Below are 23,335 nucleotides of genomic sequence, written 5' to 3' on the forward strand. Positions count from 1 at the left end.
TTAAAACAGGTACATATTTACTGCATACTGGTACTCTGGTTATGGTCAGTGTGTCGTACAACACGGTGGAGGCTAAAATGAAACGGCACAACCAAGCAGCAACATCTGATTTCAAAGCTGATGCCGGTGCAGAAGTAGGGAGTGAAAAAAGGAAAAAAGGGGTCGGGGTCCAGAGTCTGATGAGATTTCATAAACATCCTCTGTTTTTTCTCTGTAGAGAGAGCTCACACATTCACCTTCCTGAACCACCATGTCCGCAGACTGTCCTGGTTTGCAAACACCAAGGATGTCGCAAATACTTTTTTTTACTTATCTCACACTTTATATTCATCCTTTTTTTTTCCTTTACTTATCTTACATTTTATATTTATATATTTATTTTTTCTTTACTTTTCTTGCACATTTATTTATTTATTTTCTTTACTTTTCTTGTACTTTATATTTATATTTTTTTTTTCTTTACTTATCTTGCACTTTATATATTTTTTTTATTCACTTATCTTGCACTTTATTTTTTCTTCTTGACTTATCTTGCATTTTATATTTATATATTTATTTTTTCTTTACTTTCTTGCACATTTATTTATTTCTTTTCTTTTCTTTTCTTGCACTTTATTTTTTTTTCTTGACTTATCTTGCACTTTATTTATTTTTTTCTTTACTTATCCTGCACTAATATTAGGACCAGCAAGAATCTTGAATCTTGTTTTACATCCGCCCCCCCGATATGGTCACGCTTTTCCAACACTGTTTGTCGAGCTCTTTCATTTCCTTAGTCTGCCTTGAACTCGAAGCCCATTTTACTGTTTTTACGTAGAGCACTTTGAATTGACTCGGACAATAGTCGTCAAAATAGATTTAAATAAATAAACGGTAAGTGTTCAAAATAGCTTCAGCGTTGCAAACACATCAAAGGGTTATTTAATAAGCAGCTGAGATCGTCGACCGGTGAGCAGGCGGCTAAGAGATGGTCAGATAATGAAAGGGCCTTCAGGCGGCCCGTTAGCTGCCGTCTCCACCGGCGCCGGACATTTTTCACTTTGTCACTTCGGTTCACATCTCAAGCACAATGTCACTTTCGATCGGCGCAACGGTTTACGCTCACTTTCATACAGTACGTCACACTGTCACTTTAGCTCTCACTTTCTCCCGCTCGCTGTTTATTTCTTTATTTGTTCCTTACTGGATGTACTCTGTTCACTTTATGTCTGACCATAAACTTCTGGGATATTTATTTTTCTCTTTATAGTTTTAGTCTTTTACTTTATGGCGTGTTTTAGTGTTAAAATATGAACCGCTCGAGTTACATTTCATGTATTGTAGGTGAGGAATAAACTTTTGACTCTTTGCATCTTTGATCAAATAATGTCTCCAGCGACTGACTTAGATCATAAAAACACGACTTAGTTTCTCCCTTTGAGCTTTCATAAAGGTCAAACATTTAAAGTGTTATATTAATGGTGCTTAAAAGGCTTTTGAAATCTTAAATGCAGAAAAAAAAGAAGCCTGGGAGGGTTTCACATGGTTTCATCATGGTGCTCGAACAGGCGCATGTCGGTACCACGCCCAGGAGCAACGAGTCCCAGTTCTCGTTGGTGAAGGACAGGATCTCGTGGTCAAAATCAAAGTATTTCCTCTTGCAGCACAGCGAGAGATGGTAGAGCACGAGATGAGCCAGGTCCACCCTGAAATTCAGAAGAAGAATGGTGAGAACGAGGCTGCGAAGCATTTACGAGGTATCAAGGTGGGAGTAGTGGTGGGTGGGGAAATCACCAGGTCATGGGGAGTCTCTGGATGGTCTCCGGTCCCTTTGTGCAAATGGAGCACTGAAACTGGTAAAACCTGCAACACAGACGTGGAAAGTGCAAAATCACCCATCCAGCACGTGTGTACAGGGGTCACAGGGGTCACGGGGGTCACGGGGCGGCTGCTGGAGCTTTCCTCAGGCAACGGGACGAGTTCACAGGTCCGATCGAAGTCGGAGCAGGCCGGTACCGCAGCCTCTTGAATAGTTCACAAATGAGGGAAAGGACTTGATGAACATAAGTGAGGCTTAAAGATGGAAATCGAGAACCGGTTCTTGTTCGGAACCGGTTGCCAGTGTTTCGATTCCTTTGAATCGTTTGCAAATTTTGCAAAGGATTCCTTTTTCGATTCCAGTGGGAAGGAATGATGTCATTAAATATATATTTTATATATTTTACTTTCATAATATTCACTCAGTGAATGTACATAATAAATCGCTTGCCCGTTGTTGTAAAGTCTTTTCAGATCTCGCCAGAATAAAGGCTGATTTATGGTTCCGCGTTACACCAACGCAGAGCCTATGGCGTAGGTTACGCTGCGATGCGCGCCGTACAGTGCGCGCCGTACGGTGCGCGTCGCCGCGTACCCTACGCCGTAGGCTCTGCGTCGATTTAACGCGGAACCATAAATCAGTTCCCGAGCCGGCGGCTTTTCTCATCCCCCGAAAACATCGGAGCAAATTTCTTAACAGGTGTTATTTGGATAAACTGAGCCCAGGTTGGGGATCTTAACGGTTACTTTTACGCCTGCAAAAATATTAAAACTTAATAAAGTGGCATATTAACAGCGCTACAGCGGAAATTAAAACAGCTTTTAGCTCTGGGCTTCCTGGTATGGTGTGATGTATGTGCAAACGTAACTACGCAGTCGCTTACGTACCCGAACGTAAACCACGCAGTGACGTAGCAAGTGGTGTCCCAATCCCTAGGGAAGATTACAAGAGCCCTACCTATTTCTAGGGTGAAGTGGTAGTGGGTGAGGGCTACTGGTAGAAAGTAGGGGGTGTATTGGGATTGGCCCTTAAACTCCATTTGGTTGATCATTAGTAAAGTAAAACCTCCTTAACAATTTAACTTGCTGATTCTTAAATTGGACAAGAATATTTAGGTTTTTAAATACCTGACATGCGTCAAGATGTCGACAGGGAGGCGGGACTCACCTGTCAGATTAGACAGGTGAGTCCCGCCCTCACCTGTCCACCCCCCCTCCAGGATGCTGCTCCAGGTGGGAGAGAGCAGGTCGGCTCCCTAGCCCCTGATGAGGGTCTTCGAGCCCCGTTCCTGGTCTCTACGGCCTCCCTGATCCAGCGCTGGTGATTCCGGCCTTCTCCCAGTCCAGGATGTGTATTTCCCTTCTGCAGTGATCGGTGAGGACTCGTAGAGTTCCTGTTGTGCCTTTTCTTCTGTTGCTCTTGTTTGTGTTGTTGTTGTCTCCTTCTCGCATTCCTTTTTATGTTCTTTCTTCCTTGTAATAAAGCTCCTCTCCGTCTCCCCAATCTGTTTTATTGCATGAGTGGATGGTACTTTGTAAATGGTGTTGCATTTGTTTTCTGGGTGTAGTTTGTCCTTGGGATGAACCAGTATCTGGCGCAGTGGTGTGTGTGGTTTGACGTTGACTCCTCTTGTGTACGGCACACACACCATCTTGTGACTCTGAGGAAGGCGGAAGTAATCGCCGAAACATGTCAGGTATTTAAAAACCTAAATATTCTTGTCCGACAAAAAGATTCAGCAAGTTAAATTGTAAAACCATGAACAAAATGAACGTCATCAATCAAACAAAATCAAAACAACCCTAAATTAAATTTGATGCTTTAACCCTTTTAAGCCTGACATGTCAAATAATATGTGCAAAAATCCCCTTTTTTCAGTGTTTATCTACACAGTTTCACGGTTAACGATTTTCCTTTATCATTATGAACCCTTTTGTTTCATTAGATCAGTGTCTCCCAACCTGGGGTCCGGGCCCCCCCTGGGGTCTCTGGGGGGGGGGGGCGCGAAACTTTGTCTGCTTTGAGGATATGCAGTTGTAAAAATTATATTTGCGCATGTTAAATAAATAAAAAATAATAACACACCTAATGGAATACTGTAATCCAAGTCTGTATAAACCCAGGTAGTGTTTTAAAATGACCAAAATATATTTCTAATTTATTTAGCAGGATAAAAACTTAATAACTTATTATTATATCATTATTCAACATTTAATCATACTACTCGAACAGGTTGTTAAAGGAAAAATGTTAAAAATGTTTGCGCTCATATTAAAAGAGACATTTTTCAGAAATTATTTTACGTCCTTGCAATTATTTTCCGTGCGTATTTTATACATTGGTGACACAAAATGAAGGTGAGAAAGACAAAGTCATATGTATACAGGGTAAACCAAAGAGAAATGTATCACAAAAACATAATTAATGTTCATTTTTTCAATTAAAGATTTGTAACGAATCACTTTACTCTTTTGGTGCTAGTACGTACGGGTCGGGGGGCCCGGTTGGTCTTAGACACAAGTAGGGGGGGCTCCAAGGAAAAAAGGTTGGGAACCACTGCATTAGATTATCTTTTTTTAATCTTTTTGATACATCAGCATTAGAGGTTTTAGTTGTACTTCATCCTTCTCATTGTTCCTGATCCTGGGGACGACAGGAGTGAAGAGTGGATGGTTTTAACCCTCTCTTTCCTAAATACAGCCTTTTTTTCCACTTGTCAGACTTGTTATAACTGAATCCCGTTTATTTCGACCCGCTGTGGTTCTCACGCGTTACTCCTCCGCGCGCTCAAAGGCCTCACGTTTCCTCCCCTTCTGTTATGGAGATAATGGAGCATGAATCCAGCTGGGCTGCAAACAAACAGACAGCTGCACGCCTTTTCCCAATAATAACATTTAGTTCCGAGTGACCGTGAAGCCGAAATCAAACCACGCCGACACCGCGCGCATCTGTCGCTCTCGTTTGCATGAAGGTCAGCGGTGACGGCTGCGCCCCGCGACCCCAACTCGGGCTTCGCTCTTCCTCCATCACCTGCTCAGCAGATGTTGTACCAGCCCGGCCCCATGCAACCCCCGACCGACCGTCGAGGTAAATGCACCCCCTCCTTCATCCCTCCCCCTCGGGTTTAGGCAGGAACACGGTGTCGGGACGAGCGTGAAAGCCACTCAGCTCGCACAGATGGTTAAAGACAATAATGACTTAATGGATGGATGCGTTTTATCACAAGCCTGAGATGCGGCGCGACGCGCATCGGCGCAGCATCACGTGTCGGGTACCAGCCGGGAGGTGATGCTCCTGACTGCTGTCTGTGCCTTTAGTCTGACTGTGAGACGAGCTCATCTGCCTGTAGTCACAGAGGACATTAATGGGGAAGCTAATTAGTTAATCTAAAGATAATTAAGGCAGTCCTCTGACAAGTGAAGCTGTCATGTACGTATTTTGATCTCTTTATCTCATTCAGACCAGACTCTGACAGACAAACGCTGCCTGGCTCCTGCTTGTTTCCTCTGTGCACATCATCACAGCTGAGGATGCTGCTGACATTTTCTAATAGGAAAACTTTCCCCCATTTCAATGCATGTTTGGCTTTATTGAGTTTTTAGATACTTTATGAAGTATTTAAGCAACTACCGACAGAATAAGTCTGACAGAGTTTTTGTTAAATACGACCTTGACGTCGTCCCCAACAAAGTAAACGACATATTTTGAGCAACAAAACAAAAACCAGGACGTCATCTACTCAAGGTTAACCGAGAAAGCTTTTTTATGTGTGAAAATTTAATCCAAATGTTCCCAGCCCTGATCAAAAAGAGACACAGCGCAAACATGATGAAGTCAAGCTATTTCAATCTTTCTCTTTCCAACTTATATACGTCCATTGTTGCATTTCAGGCCTGCGCTACATTTAAATGATGTTGGTATCTGGTATGGAAGCTCATATCAGGCTAATTCAGTGGTGGTTAAAAAGGTGAAAGAGTGAAATAAAGGCATCATTTCAAACAGGTGGTTGTGATGATGATTTGGTAAAAACGCATCAGTAAACATAGGCGGAGGATCTCGCCTCTGGTTTGACAAAATATCAGAAAAAACATTAAAAACAACCATAATTTCTTCTTCTTCGATGCATAATATCGTTAAATGAGTGGAGGAACATGGGACTCAAGCCCCAGCTGGGTGGCTGCACTTTCAGATCCTGCAGACGGCATGTGACTATCACCTTTGTCTCACCTTTGAACCTTTGTCAAGTTCTACAGACCCAGTTTTGCACTCTGGTTCATGCCGCTGGCAGAGCCGTGGTTCATGCCCCCGGGGCTGAAGGCATCTGGCACAGGCCGTCACGCGAGCTATAACAGTTTTCCAGGAGTTATTTCGTTTTTGGGAGAGAAAAAGAAAAAGCCAGACTCGGTGACGGTGAGCGACTGTGTCGGTGTCCTTGGCGAGGCTCATTTCCACTAATGCCAACGCAGCATTAAGGCAGAAAAGAGGTTTTAGAGACACGCGAAGCCGCAGCGCTACCCTGCCACCGACGGAGAAGGTGTGAAGTGTTATAAGATACGACAATGCCTTCGCTGTACCGCTGAAAACCTCGAAATGCTTCTGCATAAACAACGGAACACATTAACGGCTGTAATTCTCGGGGTATCCTATGTGCCAGAACACCTTGGAAGAATCATGAGAAGGGAGGCGACGAAGAAGAAATGCAGGTTGGGTGTAGAACGGGGCAAAACATGAAATATTGTATCAGGCTGACGTTGACTGACCACAAATGTGAGTGCAAATTTGGAATTTTATATGAAATCATTGTTTTGTTTAAACTAAACCGACTCGTCATATTTGCTATTTTTACTTTCCCTGTCATAACACTACAAACACGCCGACTTTCATTGCTCCAGCCAACTTATTAGTGTTGGTATTTTTACGTTGCTTTTGTTGAAATGTTAGTTCAAACCTGATTTGAATTTTTCAATGGCTGACATATGTGTAATTACTATTAACTTAAGATAATAGACGGTTGGCGTTTAAAACCTGTATTTTACCACATTTCATACAGTAAAAAATCAGATATACAAGCAGTCTGTGAAAGACTACGTCATCTATAATGTTATAAATATAATATACATACTATTTCATAATTTTTATTTCGTTTTTTGTATTTAACTTTGTGACTTTGTGTTTAACTATTTGGGCACAAACATGTCAGGAAGGATTTGAGGAAATGCTGAAAATCTCATAACCTGTTCAAATACAGATAAAAACATCTGTATTTGACAGGCAGCAGGAGTTGTGTCACAGGCCATTAGCTCCGCCCCTCAGCAAGCCTCCAGGATTGTGACCAATCAGAAAATACTTCAGCCAAATCTGCTTGTTTTCAGGAGGAGCCTCTCCTCGGGATTCTCGTCCCAGTCGTCTTGTAATCTCTTCCCCAAAATCCCCATCTGGATTTAACTCAAATCGCTCAGAGCCTCCCACTGGATAATTCCTGCAATGCATGATCATGTTTCAGCTGGTTTTTGAACCCTAACTGAGGCAGCAGGTACCTTCTCGCTTCTTAAACAACCGTGCCGAAGGACACTTCTCGTGGTTGTGGAAAGGATGCTAATCAAACAACTAAAACAAATCGCATGAGGCAAAGAAAACATCAAAGGAGACTGAAAATGGATCAAGAGGAGTCCAACACCTTACCAAAAACTGGAAGGACAGAGGTGGAAGCGTCATCTTGGCTGGAAAAATGTATCGTGGATGAAAAGATCTCGGTGAAAAGCTGGTTGGAAATAAATTGTGACCTTGCAGGAGCTTATCGGGACGATGTCACAGCAAATGTGTGCCGTAATCAAAGCTAAAGACACTCCAGTGGAATACCTGAGTGGGTGTTTTTCTTGTTTCTGGACCGACTGTGTACATAGAAACCACGTGAAAGCACTTAGTGTAAGAAACCCATATTTAAAATATGCATTAGCTGCATCAAGATCCAACCTGAAAACACCTGTTTTGTGCAATCAGGTACCAGGATTATGGATCTGAGTGCAGAGATCCAACGTACCTGTCGCCGTACAGCAGCGGCTTGGCCAGACACTGGGTGCAGGCCTCGTGAAACCACTGGCCACAGCTGCCACACTGCAGCATCTTCAGGTTCCACCTGCAGTCCAACAAGAGAACAGCATTAAACACGGGAACCATGGATGACCATGTCCAGCAGCCGTCGTTATGACAACTTTGTATTCATGTACAACTGAGAACGAGGCTGGCCGGCCATCCTAGTCAGCCTTCTGGAACCAGCTCTGCTGTCCAGGAGCAGGACCGAGGGACACATCGGATAGGCGTACAACCAATCAGAGAGAATCAGAGAGAAGAGCTCTTGATGTTGGCAGAGCGACAAACAGACCGGCGTCAACAAGAGACCTTCCTTTTTAGTTTAGCTTATAACTGAATTTTATTTATTTTATTAGTGTGGTTTAATTTATTGCTATGTAGTTATACTTATTCTTTTATATTAACTTTTTAAGTTTATTTTAATGCTGTTTTTACTTTTTCACAATAACTCCAGTGCTTTTTCCTCATGGGGATTGTCCACATTGGTGGGGGGGGCTCCTGGTTTGGATAGATCCCTAAGATATCGTTTCTCACCTCAGCGTCAAGCCAGGTATTTATTTATTTAATATTTTAGGTATTTATGAGTTTTTTATTTTTATGATGTTCGTGATTATGTTTTATGTGTGGGGGGGGGGGGGGGGGGGGGGGGGTATATGTGTGCTGTGTGCGTATTAAAGTGAGCATGTGTGTCAAAATGACCAGATGTGTAACCATGACTGTGTGAGTTTTTCTATGTTAAAAGTTGATTTTATTATGTAAAGCACTTTGCGTTACTCGTGTATGAAAAGTGCGATATAAATAAAGTTGTATTTGATTTGATTTGAACAAAAGACGTCCAAAACGGCTGCAGTGGAGCTGGAACACCAGTGAATGACTGCTGTCGGCTTTGAGCTGAAATAGTTGTCATTTGCAGCTCTGCAGCCACCTTACTTGGTCTGAACGTCTGCTTCTGGACCTCCCTGCGGGAGTTTTTACATAAAACCCATCCCAGTTGAAAAGGCTGCGAACGAGAGGGACATTTGACCCGCTCAGTGAACCATGGCTGCTCAGCCAACTGGGCATGAAAAACTCCCACTGAGTCTCGATACTATGAAGTATTCACTTCAACGATTCCAGAATGGATTCAAGTTCTTCTGTGTTTGTGACGATGTATAAGATCTGTTGCTCGAACTGTTTTGCATGATTTACAGGTGACAAACCAAGTGTGCTACTAGTTTGTTACTCACTCTCCAGGTCCGGCGCAGTAGCAGTAGCACTGCTGCTGATTGGTCAGGTGCTGCGGGTCCCAGTCCAAGGACGACAGCTGGTAGGGCAGCCGGAGTTTCATGTAGTGCATGAGCCGGGCGAAGCGTCCCCGCTTGAGGGCCCCGCCTCTCTGCCAACACAAGTTTAGGACAGAACTGATTTGGAGAAGGCTTTTGGTCTCGTTTCAATGTGAGAGACACCGTCTGAGACGGCGGAAGTCTGGACGCTGAAACGTGGACGTTGAAAGATTGACAATTAAGCGGCAGCATTCTCATCTCGGATCTACAGAAATGGAGCACGTTGATCGATTCGCTCTAAATGTACTTCCCCCAACTCCAGGGCCGTTCATCAGCTGCAGAGCTGCCGCCTGGTCACCATTTCTCTGATACAATGTACAGTTGGGCACAACTTTAAATCCTCTCTTTTATTTCTATTGTTTTTTGTCTGTAAAACCGTATAAATCTTATTTTAGTGGATCCTCGTGTCAAACAAATGCAGTCATACCTTTTTTCATTAACCCAATTATTTACTCTTAACCAGCAGCCGTGCAGAACGATATATAACATTTTGACAGTTTTCTAGTGTGAATTCATTCAGGTGTGTATGTGTTTACACAATGCCAAGAGGGAAAGAAATAAGCAATGGTCTTAGAGAAATAGACATCAACCTGAAATGGATTAGAAACCTGTTTTTCGGACTCCAACATTCTGCAGAGGGACTGATTATTCACGATTTATAAAGCAATGTAGACTTGGTATCCCAACGGACGTCCAAGCAAACGTCCCCCAAGGTCAGACCATGCAGTGTCCAAAAAAAAAGGTTATAGTAAAATGTTGAAGTCCATGACAGAACAATTAGAAATATACTGTATTTGACCAAATCACGAGACATCTGGAACAATGTCCTATGGACAAAGGAAACCAAGGATCTGGGCACTTTCCAATCACTAATTCGACCATGAACTCCTCCGAATACCAGAGAATTCAATACTCAAATCTGAGGCCATCTCTCCAACCGGTAAAAATACATTAATACCAGTGTCATGCAACTGGATAACGATCCAAAACACGCCCATAAAGAGGCAACAGAATGGGTGAAAAATAATAAATCCAGATCTTGGAATGGTCTAGTTCAGGGGTCTGCAACCCTGGTCATAGAGAGCTGCAGTACTGGGTGTTTTAGATGTCGCCTTGCATCACCACACCTGATTCTAATTAACGGTCGTCATCATAGTCTGTTAATGACACAGTCCTTTGTATCAGGGTGTGATTAAGCAGAAACATCTCAAATATTCAGGACTGTGGCTCTCTAGGACCAGGGTAGGTTTCAGCTCCAGGGTTGCCTTCCCCTGCTCTAGTTGAAGTCCCACCTTGAAAACAGATGTACCAAGTTTAAATTAGTTTTGCAGGTACCAGTACGTCCCGCTACCACCCGTTGGAGGTCATCAACTATGCCCAAAACTCATGGAGAGCCAATCAAATCAGTCTATCCTTGTAGAGAGTCTCTGGGCGGTTTTAACTCGATGAAGACGGAGGGCCGACGTGACCTGGATGTAAACAGCGTTAGACGCACGCGGCAGCGCAGCTCGACGTATCTGACTGGATCCCCACCATACAACTCAATCAATGCAGGACAGATGTTGGGATTCTGACCTTGGTCGCAACTGCGAAGACGCATTGCCGACATATCCATGAATCGCTGTCAGCTTCCGGGTCGATGGCGGGCGTGTGGCACTCTGGATGATAACCTGTGATGGGAGGAAGCGGAGGCAGCGTTTAACTCATGCCTGGAAGACCATGATGACAGGGGCAGCTCCGTCTTGAGTGTTCTGACGGCTTGTTTTAGATCAGGGGTTCTTAACCTTTCTGACCTTGGGGCCCAATTTTTTCAGTACAGAGTGGCCCGGGGCCCGTTAAATATTAACACTGTATAGCAGGGGTATTCAACTTTAAGAGGTCCATTTAGAGAAAATTTACTCAAGCGAAGGTCCAGAACATCATAATATATATATATATATATATATATATATATATATATATATATATATATATATATATATATATATATATATATATATATATATATATTCAAGTAGCCTCATAGTTGTATCAACATCTGCATCTGACTGTTATATTAAAAAAGTACATATTTGCCCATTAACATGTGTAACTTCAATTACACATATTTTTTTCTCTTAAAAATAAAATAGATTTTCTTTTATTTTTCAAATGCTCTTATTTTATTTCTTTACCAGCAGTTTGAATTTCCCCTTTTCTTTGTTAATTGTCTCAACACATTTTTATAATAAATGAATATAAACACATCTTAACAATTGAACAGTTTTGCAGTTTCTCTTTCTTCCCCTCTAATAATCTTATGCCCCCAATTTCTGTCGTTCAGTGAGAGAACTGAGCTCTAACTTCTTCTGTCAGGACTTTAAATCTGGGCTGGATGGTGTCAGGTTCTCATGCACATGTGAAGGTGCTCATTGATGAGCCTGGAACGATATTTAGTTTTAATTATGTTCATTGTGGAGAAAGCTGCTTCACAGCTGTATGTGGACCCAAACATGTTTTAAGATGGTCAGCTTATTTTCTGTGACTTCAGTTCAGACTTGAGTGGATATGTTTGATGAAAAACTTTGTGTTTTGTTTCAGTGGCGTTTCACTTTCGCACTTTGAACGCCACGGTCTCTGAACGTATGAGACACTGGTTTTGTCCCAGTGGGAAGACTGAACCAGGATGAATTTGTCCATTCCGGGTTGAACTTTCCTTTCCACCTGTTACGCTTCTCATCTCTGGAAGAGTCAAGCTTATTACTTACTAAGTAACTTACTAAGTTTTATTTACATTAATAAGTTGTCAGGACTGCGCGTGTCGGATTTCATCCGAGCCTGATCAGCTGAGACGGGCAGCTCTCTGGCCGCTGCAGCCGTGTCACTTTCCGATGCTTTTGCGAGCCCGAACAACAGTCCAGCCCACACATCTACATGTACAATCCTTCAGCAGTAACGACGGAGCCGCTGCCCGAGCGGCAGCCTCAGCCGACCTCCCCGGCCGCGGGGACGTGTCGGGATAAATGATCACGCCGCGCTCGCTCGCTCTGGGCGCAGACCCAAGTAATCGATCCCTGATCCTGGCGGATCTAAACGTACTCTGTGCAAAATGAAGGATTTTCTCTATAAATACACACCATTTCTCTTACTATTACACGTACAGCTAGCTGAGGGTCTTCTTCTCCTGGGGGGAGTTGGGAGTTGCTATGCAGTCCTGCGGCCCACGCGGCCCACACGTACAAAACTGATTTTTTTTCGCGGCCCACTAGATGGCGGTCGCGGCCCAAGTGTGGGCCGCGGCCCTATGGTTAAGAATCACTATTTTAGATGACTGAAAAACACGTGGCTTTTCAGGAGCGTTTCAGGAGCAGGAAATGTTTCTGTTTTGTCTCTGATGTTTTTTCCTGGACAGAACTGAGAGGACATGACAGCCGAAATTTGCAGCCCATCTGTGGCCTGTTTTGTAACATTTCCTTCCACCTGCACTTCAGGCGCTTCATTGCATCCCAGCGGTTTTATGGTCCATCCACTCAGAAATGGGTTTTACTCCAGTTGGACGTGCGACCTTCGCCGTGCAGAATAATACATGTGCAAAGACGGAAACCTCTCTAGAAACATCCGTCTCTGCTCGGCTTAAATCAGAAGGTGAAACAATTTGAGGCACAAAATGAAAACCTGCACATCTTTAAAAGTTGTTAAAATGTCTATATTGTTGTATAAATACATTTTTAAAACACTACATTTTCCTAAAAGGAAAAAAAAGTACTCAGCTTTGACCTTGTCAATTACAGATCTACCATGAAACTACCCCCGCCATGCTTCGAAGAAGACTCCCATGAGCCTCGTGGGCTTAAAGTCAGGGTTTTCTTTCATTCAGACAAAAAGGCTCTCATTTAAACGTGTGTTCGTGTGTTTAAGATATAAGTTCAGACTTTGCTGCTGTGATGCTACCCTGCAACCTTGCGAATTGCACACACTTTTCTGGGTTCATGACCGGGTTTCATCCTCCATCCAAAGATTGGAAGATGAAAGCTGCCCTCCGTTCAATATTCAAAGAGCTAATTTATAAAAAAAAAAAAAATCAAAACAATCAGCTAAAATCTAGATAAAGGGTTCGGCAAATAAACCACACACTTTCAAAGCCAAATGATTCGACAAGCGAAACCAGTGTTCATCGTGACCTCCCACAGGACGAAGCCCAGATCTGTTCAAGTCGGATGTTTACAGAGATGTTTGCAAAAGGTTCAAGAGACCAAAACTCCCGTCGTTTCTGTTAGAATCTCAAAGAGACTGGAAGAGAAACGGGCGCCTTTTAAACTTTAATATAACCACAAGACCAGAACTGCGTAAGATTATTCTACAGTGCTGCACTTCTGCGACGCAGAGATATCCAGAACTGGATCATTTTTCTCACTGAGTCACAATCGTCACTGAATAGTAAAAACAGAAGAACTGAGATGTAGTTTTATTTTTTTGGGGCCTAAAATCAAACAGCATAGCAGAACAAAGGGAAAGCAAAAAAAAAAGAGGAAGCCATTTCTCAGTTTTGAAAGCAAAGCAGTAAAGGAGAAATAGATTGTCAGGTTATTTCTTTTTGTCTGTGAGAGTGAATTCTGGGAAAATGACTACGAATTCATGCCCACGGTTTCCGTGCGGCAAGTTATATGAGTAAAAAGGGTTAGTTTTCTGATGGAAATGTGGTCGATGCAGCACTCTCTCATGCTCCTAATGAGCTCCAAGGTTCTGGAGAGCGCTGCTGGTTTGGGATGGCGTCTACCCAACCCCAAAAAGTTGGCCGATAAATTCAGCATGAGGTCCGAGTTGCACTGCGACGGGCTGTCCAGGGTGATCCCCCCCCCGCCTGACACATGAATCTTGGGAATCATTAGTGAAGCAGATATTATATGAGCCGTGATTAAGGATTGAGTATTTTAAGGTCTTATAGCCGGCCTAGATGGGATCTTTAAATTAGAAACAAGCATTTTGCGTATTTTCCCTCTGGTCACCAAGCACAAGCGCTCACATTAATGCTTAATGATTGGAGGCGTGGTATTTTCTTTTAAAAGCAGGAATTATTTATCTTTATCTGTGTCAGATCCTCAAGGTCACTGCAGGAAGCGATGAAGACCGGCCGTTTAACGGCGTGTGATGTGGCATGCTTCCTTACCGTGGCGGCATTTAAGACAATTTATGAGGGGTTCTTTAAGAGGCGGGGTGTCACAAATACAGCAAACTTCTTCCACTCCGGCGGCGACTGAGGGAAACAGAAGAACACAGAGAGAAGCAGGGGAGGGAAAGAGAGAGAGAGAGAGCAGTCAACTGCATTAATTTATGTATATTGATTCACATCCTTGCCACTTCATTGATTTCAGCGTCTCCTGCACCCTTTCAGACTTCACTTCGTTTGACATCTGGATGTTCGGCTTGATCCTAACAAGTGTCCAACTCCCCCTTCGACTTGACGCCTGGAGGAGACGAGGAGCCTCCCCCATCGCGAGTCATTAGTCTAATCAATTAGTAAATAGGCTCTAATAAGTAAATCACAACACCGCCCCAGCAGGATATTTGAATCGGTGCATATCGTAGCCTGGAATGGGACTTTTTTTTTTTTTTTTAAATCGGAGAATTTAAAGGTGCCATGTTGTCCTTCTCCGCACTCATCTTTTATGTAATCTAGTTGCATCCTCAGTTAACACAACAATCAATAATTGTAGTAATAGTAGTAATAGGTAATAGTAGTAGTAGTAGTAGTAGTAGTAGTAGTAGTAGTAATAGTAATCAATAAATATGTTAAAAGGTTTTAGTTTGTTTGGGTTTTTTTTTTCAACTTTATCATGACCATGTGGTGAGAAATCTGAGCTCCCTGATTGGACAGCACTTTCACCACAAGCTGCCCGGTTGGACCTAACGCAGGGTCTTTCCTGCTATGACATCACAGCTTGGCCAGAGGTGGCCGGAGGTGGCTAAAAGTGGCCAGAGGGGGCCAGAGGGGGCCAGAGGTGGCTATAGGTTTCTAGAGGTGGCCAGTGGTGGCCATGGTTGGCCAGAGCTAGCCACAAAGTAATCAAATAGTCCTTCAACTGAAATTGAAACCAATTTTATAGGATATAAAATGTATCATCTTAACAAATAGTAACAAATCATTGTAGATTAAACAAAAGTGGCGCTGAATCAAAGACAAAATCCTCCGGTTGCTCTGCTTGCTGGCAGGTAATTTCTCCAGAAATCCGTCAATCTTTCTGGATCAAGTCCAGGACCCAGAACATTTAAATGTGTAGCGCCGATGCAGACGATCCACGCGGGACGCTGGCTTGGTACTGGGCTTGGTACCGGGCTTGGTACTGGGCTGTGCACGCTAAGGAGGCGTAAAACCACAGCGAATGTGTCCGGCAGTCCCGTTGCTGTGGTTTGGCACAAATTGATCAGCTACAGATTATAATCAGCGGATCTTTCACTGATCGATTGTGAGAGATGTTCACTCATTACCAATATCAGCTGAGATCCTGTAATAAACGGTATCAATACTGAAATCCATGGTAACCAGGGTTTGCTTTGGGTTTTGTTTACAGGTTGATGTTTCCTCTTTAGCTTTCTCCTTTCGAAACACACCAAACTGACGTCCAGAAGGCACTGAATCTCTGCAGGATCTTGTTTTAGAAAAGTTGAGACCATCTTTTTATGCAAAGTTCCAGATGATCAGCTGATCAGGTGGTTATTTTTCAGCCGAGCGGCTCTGATCTGTGATCTGCTGCCGTTTACTCCAATTATTCCAAAACCTTTCCCAGAAAATAAATCTGGGATGTGTCAGAACTAACCGATCTGTAAGACCCGCCCCACACGCACAGATCAGCCAATGGCTGTATATATATATATATATATATATATATATATATATATATATATATATATATATATATATATATATATATATATATATGTATATACATATATATATGTATATATAACTCCAGGTATTCTGAGAGGATGAACAGTCAAGTTAATTCTTGTCCATTAAATCCAAACAACACAAGGCTAAACGTCCAGACGTTTGATCAAAGGTAAATCAAAACAACAATGCTTTTTACTCTGCTAATGTTCCCTAGACTTAATTAATCACAATCGTTATGTAGCAACACAGCCTTCGCTTCAGACAAGCCAGCTACACACTGCAAAAACTGCCCTGCTAGAAATAAGCCTAATATTCCTACATCTAGTCAAATTTGTCTTATTATGAGCAAAAATATCTCAGCCAATGGAGTAAGAAAGATTTTCTTGACTAAAACTCTTAAAACCATCAAAAATAGTCTGAAAAAAGTGTTATTATTTCCTGAAACAAGGCTTTTTAACTTTCTAAGAAATGAGTTTTGGCAGTGTAGCTCACGTTGAAATTAGCCAACGTTGATTCCCGTGAGTTTATCTCGGATAACGGAGCTGCTGCGCTCGAGACACAAAGTTATCAATTTAAGAGATGCGGTTTCTTCCGCATTTCCTGGTTCTGGCTCCTGGGAATCAGAGTTTAATGTTTTACACGGAAGATGAGAAGAATCGGAGAGGCCAGGTTAAAGCAAACCTCAGAGGACCCGCGCCCTGCAGCGTCTGCTATCCACCTGCTGTCGACTACACGAGTGTAGGTGGATGACCACGGCTCTTACAGAGGAAACCAATCAGACTCTTATGAATCTTATGAATCTCTAACAAAAATAAAGAAAAAGTATTCTTTCGACTTCAGTTCAGCACCTTCGTAGGCGAAAACCCGAAGCAGAAGTATATTTTTATAAAAGAAAAAAATAAGCTATCTTCTAAAGGAGGGATTTGGTCCTCCAGCTGAGGAGAGAAGGAAAGGGAGAAGAGATCTCTTCTTACACGAGTGGATGTCCTTCCTCAGAACCCAGAACTCAGAGTTGTCCTCAAATCTCACCAGACAGCATTGCTTGACTCCGTCCACCTGAGAGGGAGATAGCAGGTGAGCAGGATGATTGACAGGACTAAATGGAAGTGTGCTGGTCTCCATGTGAACAGACACACACACACACACACACACACTCAAGAGTGTGTTTCCGTCCACAACACGCAAAAACACACTCCCACATGCACTTACTCTTTTCACGTTGCCGAGGTACAGTAGTCCATCACTCCATCGCGCCAGCACATCATCTCCCTCACTTACTCCCCCCATCCTGAGGAGACACAGGGGGGGGGGGATCGGGGCTCGCGTGAAATGGAAATCCGATTTATCCTCTGAATACTCCGCCGCCGTTGCTGACAGGGGGGTTTATGGCCCCCGGTGTTTAGGCTGAGGCTTTGGTGCCAAGGGGGTTAAAATCCCCCCCCACCTCCCTCACCTCCCTCAACCCCTCCTCCGCCTAAGACCTGAGCATAGCGGCAGCCTGTATCCACCACAGTGAAAGATGAGTAACCACAGAGCAAGACAAATGATCTCTGCAAACATCAAACACACACACACACACACACACAGAAGAGGAGGTGGGGGGGATTGGGGGGGGAGACACACTACACAACGACTGCTGCAACACAATTGAACTGAACAGTGTGCAGCTACTTGACGCGTCTGCCGTGCACTTTGCTGCTGTCCTCCTCTCCTCTCCCAACAGCTTACAAAACTTGAATGGATGCACGAAATGACTCTGCAGGCATTATCTCTGTGCACGCTGAGCATTTGTTCCAGTGCAACACGGATGCGGGCTCGGATGGATCAGATCGGCTGGATGGCACAGTGAAGGGTACCTGTCAGGTCCGAACTCCCTCCCGTCGGGGTCACAGTGGCTTCCTGGACAGGCTGGACGTGAGATGCCCCTCATCTGGCAGTGGACGCCCCCCCCCAACCCCACCCCCCCCCAAGTCCGCCCGCCCCCCCCACCACCTCCCTGCTGCCCAATTACAGCCCGCTCCGATGCGCAGCTGCTCGCCAGAGAAGTGGACGGCGTGCATGTATGTCCAAGCCCCTAGTGCGCGCGTGTGTGTGTCAGTCAAGCCGTCAGCAAAGGAGGAGGAGGAGGAGGAGGAGGAGGAAGAAGAGGAGGAGGAGAAGGAGGAGGAGGAGGAGGAGAAGGAGGAGGAGGAGGAGGAGGAGGAGGCGGGGGACGACCGACTGTCTCTCAGTCTAGTTTGTCCGTCCTCCACGGTGCCGTTTCGTCATGTTCCCGTCGCTGTTGCCCCCCCCATGCGCCCCCCTCCCCCAGGCTCCCCCCCCTCCATCCCTCCATCCCCTCCCCGCCGCCACCTGCTGATGCCATCACGGCGGGTTTGCGGGAGCTGCGCCGGGATGAAGCCGCCAGAGACGCCATCATCACCCCCCCCACACACACACACACCTCCGAGACGCGGCAGACTTGTTGTGACGCAGACATAAAACACCGACATGGTGGGGGGGAGGGGGCTCTGCCGTCTGAGACACTGATCCTAAACCGTTGTGACGGTGTTGGATTGTGATGTCTGACAGGAGGAGAGATGGAGGGAGGGATGGAGGGATGCAGGGAGGGATGGGGAGGCGCCCGTCGCGCACTGACAACGGCCAATTAAGCCGGAGATTAGTGCGTTTACCCGCGTCATTAGGCGGTCTCCCCCCCCCCCAGACAGGACGGACAAGTTCACCAGACCCGCGGAGAAAAGTTGGCGGAGGAGCCGCCACATCGGGGGCGCGCCGCGGATGGACGGAACCGTCTCCTGCTTCTTAAGGGCCCTCAACATATTCTGTCCTGTGAGGGGACCTAGACCTTTAAGTTGATTCCTCGCAATGCTCAATCTGCTGGGGGGGTTAAAAAGGAGAAGGGTTAGGGTTAGGGTTAGGGTTAGGGTTGGTTAGGGTTAGGGTCAGGGTTAGGGTTGGTTAGAGTTAGGGTTAGAGTTGGGGTAAGGGTTAGGGTTAGGGTTAGGGTTAGAGTTGGGGTAAGGGTTAGGGTTAGGGTTACTTCCATTAAAGTTGAGAAATGAAAAATAACCAAACTCTCAGTGACGTATCATCTGAGGGCCATCTGAGGGTCATGTTTGGTCTCTATAGCAGCGGGACTGAGGAAGCCTTTTGGACTCTGGTGAATGGCCTTGTTGTGAAAAGGATGCTCAATGTGGTCCATTATGTTCCTGATTGTGTAACACATCCTCCTTTGCAGCTCTGGAACAGATAAAGCTTTCTTTATCAGTCTGCTCAATTTTTAAAATCACCGGATGTGATGCTGCTACCCCGACAGACGAACTGCTTATGAGACTGAACTCTCCAAAATACACAGATTTAGAGGAAGTATGCAGCATACTTCTGCAGCCACTGAAGGACCGGAGCTTCTCCTCCATCAGTTCCACAGGTCTGCCTCAGGCTGCAACTCTCAACCGGGGTGGGGACGAGCGACACCTCACCAAGGTGGCAAAGACCAGAGGGATTTGTCCAGGTTTGCTCCGTCCCCTTTCGTGTTGAGTGAGACCTTCGACCAAAACATGGACGTTAAGAGATTTAAGTGCTTCTCTCAGGAAAGGAGGGACAGCTCTTTGCATGAATGGAACCTCGAGGAACTGAACCGGGGCTCCTCAAAGTCTGGATGCTGAGGGCCAAATTGGGAGTTCATGATCAGGTCTGTGAGTGCAGGCAATAAACCTCGGATATGTGCCTTCCCTGTTACAATCTAAAAGGTTTTCCTGCAAATTTGGGACTTGATTTTCTTTGAATTTTATCCCTGTTCCAGTTTTTGTTTTTTATAATCACTCTAATTCCTATAAAATAAAGGACTTTTTCATGTAAAGAAAATGTTACTGATTCATTTCTATCCAAGGATCAGCTTAAAGGTTCAGGTTCCCCATTATGTCTACAAAACAGAAAATGCTTCACAAACAGAAAAAAACGCCTTAAAAAATAAAACAAATAGTGATATTAGGATTGCAAAAGGCTGGATGCTGAGGGCCAAAATTAGGAGTTCATGATCAGATCTGTGAGTGCAGGCACTACTCGGATCCATGTTGCAATCTAAAAGGTTTTCCTGCAAATTTGCGAGTTAATAGTCATATTTTCAACATTTTTCTTGGAATTTTACCCCATCCGCAGTATTTTTATCTAATTCCAATAAAATAAAGGACCTTTTGTCTAAAGAAAATGTTACTGATTCATTTATTGCCAAGGATCATCTTAAAGGTTCAGGTTCCCCATTATCACAAGTTTACAAAACAGAAAATGCTTTAGAAAAAGAAGAAAATTGCTTCAACATTTAGAAAACGCCTGAAAAAATAAAACAAATAGTGAGGATTGCAAAAGGCTGGATGCTGAGGGCCAAAATTAGGAGTTCATGATCAGATCTGTGAGTGCAGGCACTACACCTCGGATCCATGTTGCGATCTAAAAGGTTTTCCTGCAAATTTGCGAGTTAATAGTCACATTTTCAACATTTTACCTGGAATTTTACCCCGTCCGCAGTATTTTTATCTAATTCCAATAAAATAAAGGACCTTTTTGTCTAAAGAAAATGTTACTGATTCATTTAGTGCCAAGGATCACCTTAAAGGTTCAGGTTATCATAAGTTTACAAAACAGAAAATGCTCCACAAAAAGAAGACAATTGCTTCAACATTCAGAAACACATGAAAAAATGAAACAAATAGTGATATTATAATTGTAAAAGGGCAGTTATAGTCTGTTGAGGTGTTTTGGGTGCAAATGGGCATCGCATTAAGGTTTTATTCCTGCGTTTTCACCGTCATGTGTTCCTGTCGTTACTCCCCCGGGGGGAGGCAAGGAAACACCCGCTGAGTGGTTTAAAATGGCCCCTGGCGGATGAAAGGAGATGAGCTGTCATGTTCCTTATGTCTCCACTGGGGGGCGAGCAAACACTGGGGAGAGCACCAGAAACCAGTCTGCAGGATGATCAGGGACCGATACTGGTTCACACGAGCCTGGGGGGGCGATGATGACTGATGACACGTCATCTCTCCTCGGTGAAACTCCTCATTGCTCATGAAGGTGTTGGCGAATGATTATAAATATACTTTTTAAAGACTCCTAAAGGGAAACATTGGCACCATGTGGCGTGTCTTGTATATTTTTGTTGCACACCATGAAGAAGGTCGTGGACACATCACATGTAGGTGTGCTCTAGACAGACGAAGCCAATCATATAATAAGAATATTAGCTGCGATTAATCAGAAAATCTGAAGAAGTTAAACACTGAAATGGATTTAGTCACTTTATTCCTGTTAATATCTGAAAAGCAAGAAAAAGTAACAAAACCCTGCCAGACATGTCCTGCGGGACCTCTTGTCCTGTGAGTCCTTAACTCCAGAAAAGGATGAATGTTTACTGTCAGGAAGACAAGAAACTGCTCTTAGAGTTTTACAGGCAGCACTAAAACTAAATAATCTTTCTAATGCTATCAAGTTGCATGATGGGACAGTTTGACCCTTTTTGTTACTGGGTTTTGAGCCAAACTTGACCTGCGACATGTATAATACAGTAATGTTGATGATCGTCAGTGGGCCACAGGACCGGAGCTTCGCCTGGGAAGTCCTTCGCCTCGACCCAGAGCCTCGAGGTTGTGAAGTTCCCCTCCCTCCGACGGTGGTTAAAACCGCTAAATAAACACGGTTTGAGCTTAAAAGCAGCATTAGATGTTTTGGTTTCTGCCCCTTAAGGGGGGAATAGTTTGTTTGTTTTTTAAATGTGCATGAAAGCATATATTTAAGTGTCTGAAGTGGCAACCAAATCAAACGCGGGTCTTTCAGCGAGCTGTTCATGTTTGCAGGGCGCTGTGACATCACAGACCCAGATCAGAACGGGATAATCTGTTAGTTTTAAAATAATGTTTCGATTGCTGTAACCTGGAAGCAGATGGAAACACAAAGCTGTAAGATCGAATAGTGCTGCCACGGGAGGTTTAGGGGTGAACCAAATGCAGGATGCTGGGAGAAGTGAAGAAGTGAAATGCTGCCTGGTCAATAGGGAAGGAATAGGGAAGGAAACGCAGCACAATATACACTTAGAGGAGCTGACCAGACACAGGTGAGAACAATCAGGAGAGATGTGAACAAAGTCTTGCCTGAACACACAAAGAATCAGAAGCTGTTTCTCAAACTGGACACTTGAAACGTCTGCAAACGGCTGCAGCTGAAGTTTTGTTTTGCTCCTGAAGGCCAGATATTCTGGTCGAGTTTGGTTGCATTTGTGTTTTCATGTAATGCCCGGTAGCTCCTCTGAATGTGTTATATGTGTCTTTAAGGAGGTGTTTGAGTATGGCTGCTTTCACAGCCAAAGGTAAAGACGCTACTTGGCCCGAGAGAGAAAAAGCAAAAAGGTGTTTCTGTGGAGAAGAGGCTTTGCTGAATCTGGTAGAATACAGTAAAAATGTCAAATATCACACAATATAACATTACAGAATGCATGGTTTTATACTGCAATGGCAGTGAGATTACAAAAACAAATAGTTTATTGGAAGCCACTGGCATTATTTGACGGAGCTGTCAGAGGGAGTGTCTGACCCGGTATAGAAAGTACTAATGCAATCAAACCAATTTTACTACTAATGTTTGACCTATCTGAGATTCTAAAGACCACAAATGTCCCTGTATGTTTTATTATCTGTAGAATAATTAATCTTATGTGTTTGTATTACTTCGTAATAAATAATGAAACATAACAATACTTGGTTGGTTGTTTTGAGCAAGTTTGAAGTAATTTAAGATATTTCTGGGAAAAAAAAGCAAAACAAAATATTGATGCATGATGGTTAAATGGTAGTGTTGTGTGGGTGGTATGTTTGAAAAGGGCACAAGGGTTAAACCTTTAAAACTTTATTATGGCAACATAGAAGTCTGTTTGCTTGCACAAGCAGCACCAACCTTTCCTTGAACAGTTAACTCACTTTATGGAAAGCCATCTGGGTCATAAAATGTCACTTTGATAATGCATGCTGTAATAAATCTACAGGAAACAAAATACCTTAACTAATACAGGAAATGTCCATTTCCCTTTATTAGGTCAGAGGTCACCATACTCTGCAGGTAAATAGTGGGCAAGTAGTGATCATTAACTGGTCCTTTAGTGATTGAACAATACAGTGTTCAATAAATGCAAGCCCCTTTTACATCAGTGAATACTCCGCGGATATAACGTGTCGTGTGATCCTTTTACATTGACCGACCCAGGGTGGCATGTTG

General features: G+C 43.8%; 1 protein-coding gene across 1 annotated transcript in view; it reads right to left on the reverse strand.

The window, feature by feature from the left end:
* Positions 1-17,990, reverse strand: part of phf1 (PHD finger protein 1) — a 33,956-nt gene extending 15,966 nt beyond the window's left edge. Inside the window, exons 1-9 of the mRNA XM_061718546.1 lie at positions 17,935-17,990; positions 17,288-17,366; positions 17,053-17,134; positions 14,357-14,443; positions 10,786-10,880; positions 9,115-9,263; positions 7,839-7,934; positions 1,774-1,842; positions 1,562-1,685 (exon numbers count right to left, since the gene is read on the reverse strand). Of these exons, the coding sequence (XP_061574530.1) occupies positions 1,562-1,685; positions 1,774-1,842; positions 7,839-7,934; positions 9,115-9,263; positions 10,786-10,880; positions 14,357-14,443; positions 17,053-17,134; positions 17,288-17,365 (780 nt within the window). The 5' untranslated portion in view covers position 17,366; positions 17,935-17,990. The remainder of the gene's footprint in view (positions 1-1,561; positions 1,686-1,773; positions 1,843-7,838; positions 7,935-9,114; positions 9,264-10,785; positions 10,881-14,356; positions 14,444-17,052; positions 17,135-17,287; positions 17,367-17,934) is intronic.
* Between the last annotated feature and the right edge of the window lie 5,345 nt (positions 17,991-23,335).

Source organism: Cololabis saira, chromosome 3 (genome assembly GCF_033807715.1).
Source record: "Cololabis saira isolate AMF1-May2022 chromosome 3, fColSai1.1, whole genome shotgun sequence".
In the NCBI taxonomy this organism is placed as follows: Eukaryota; Metazoa; Chordata; class Actinopteri; order Beloniformes; family Belonidae; genus Cololabis; species Cololabis saira.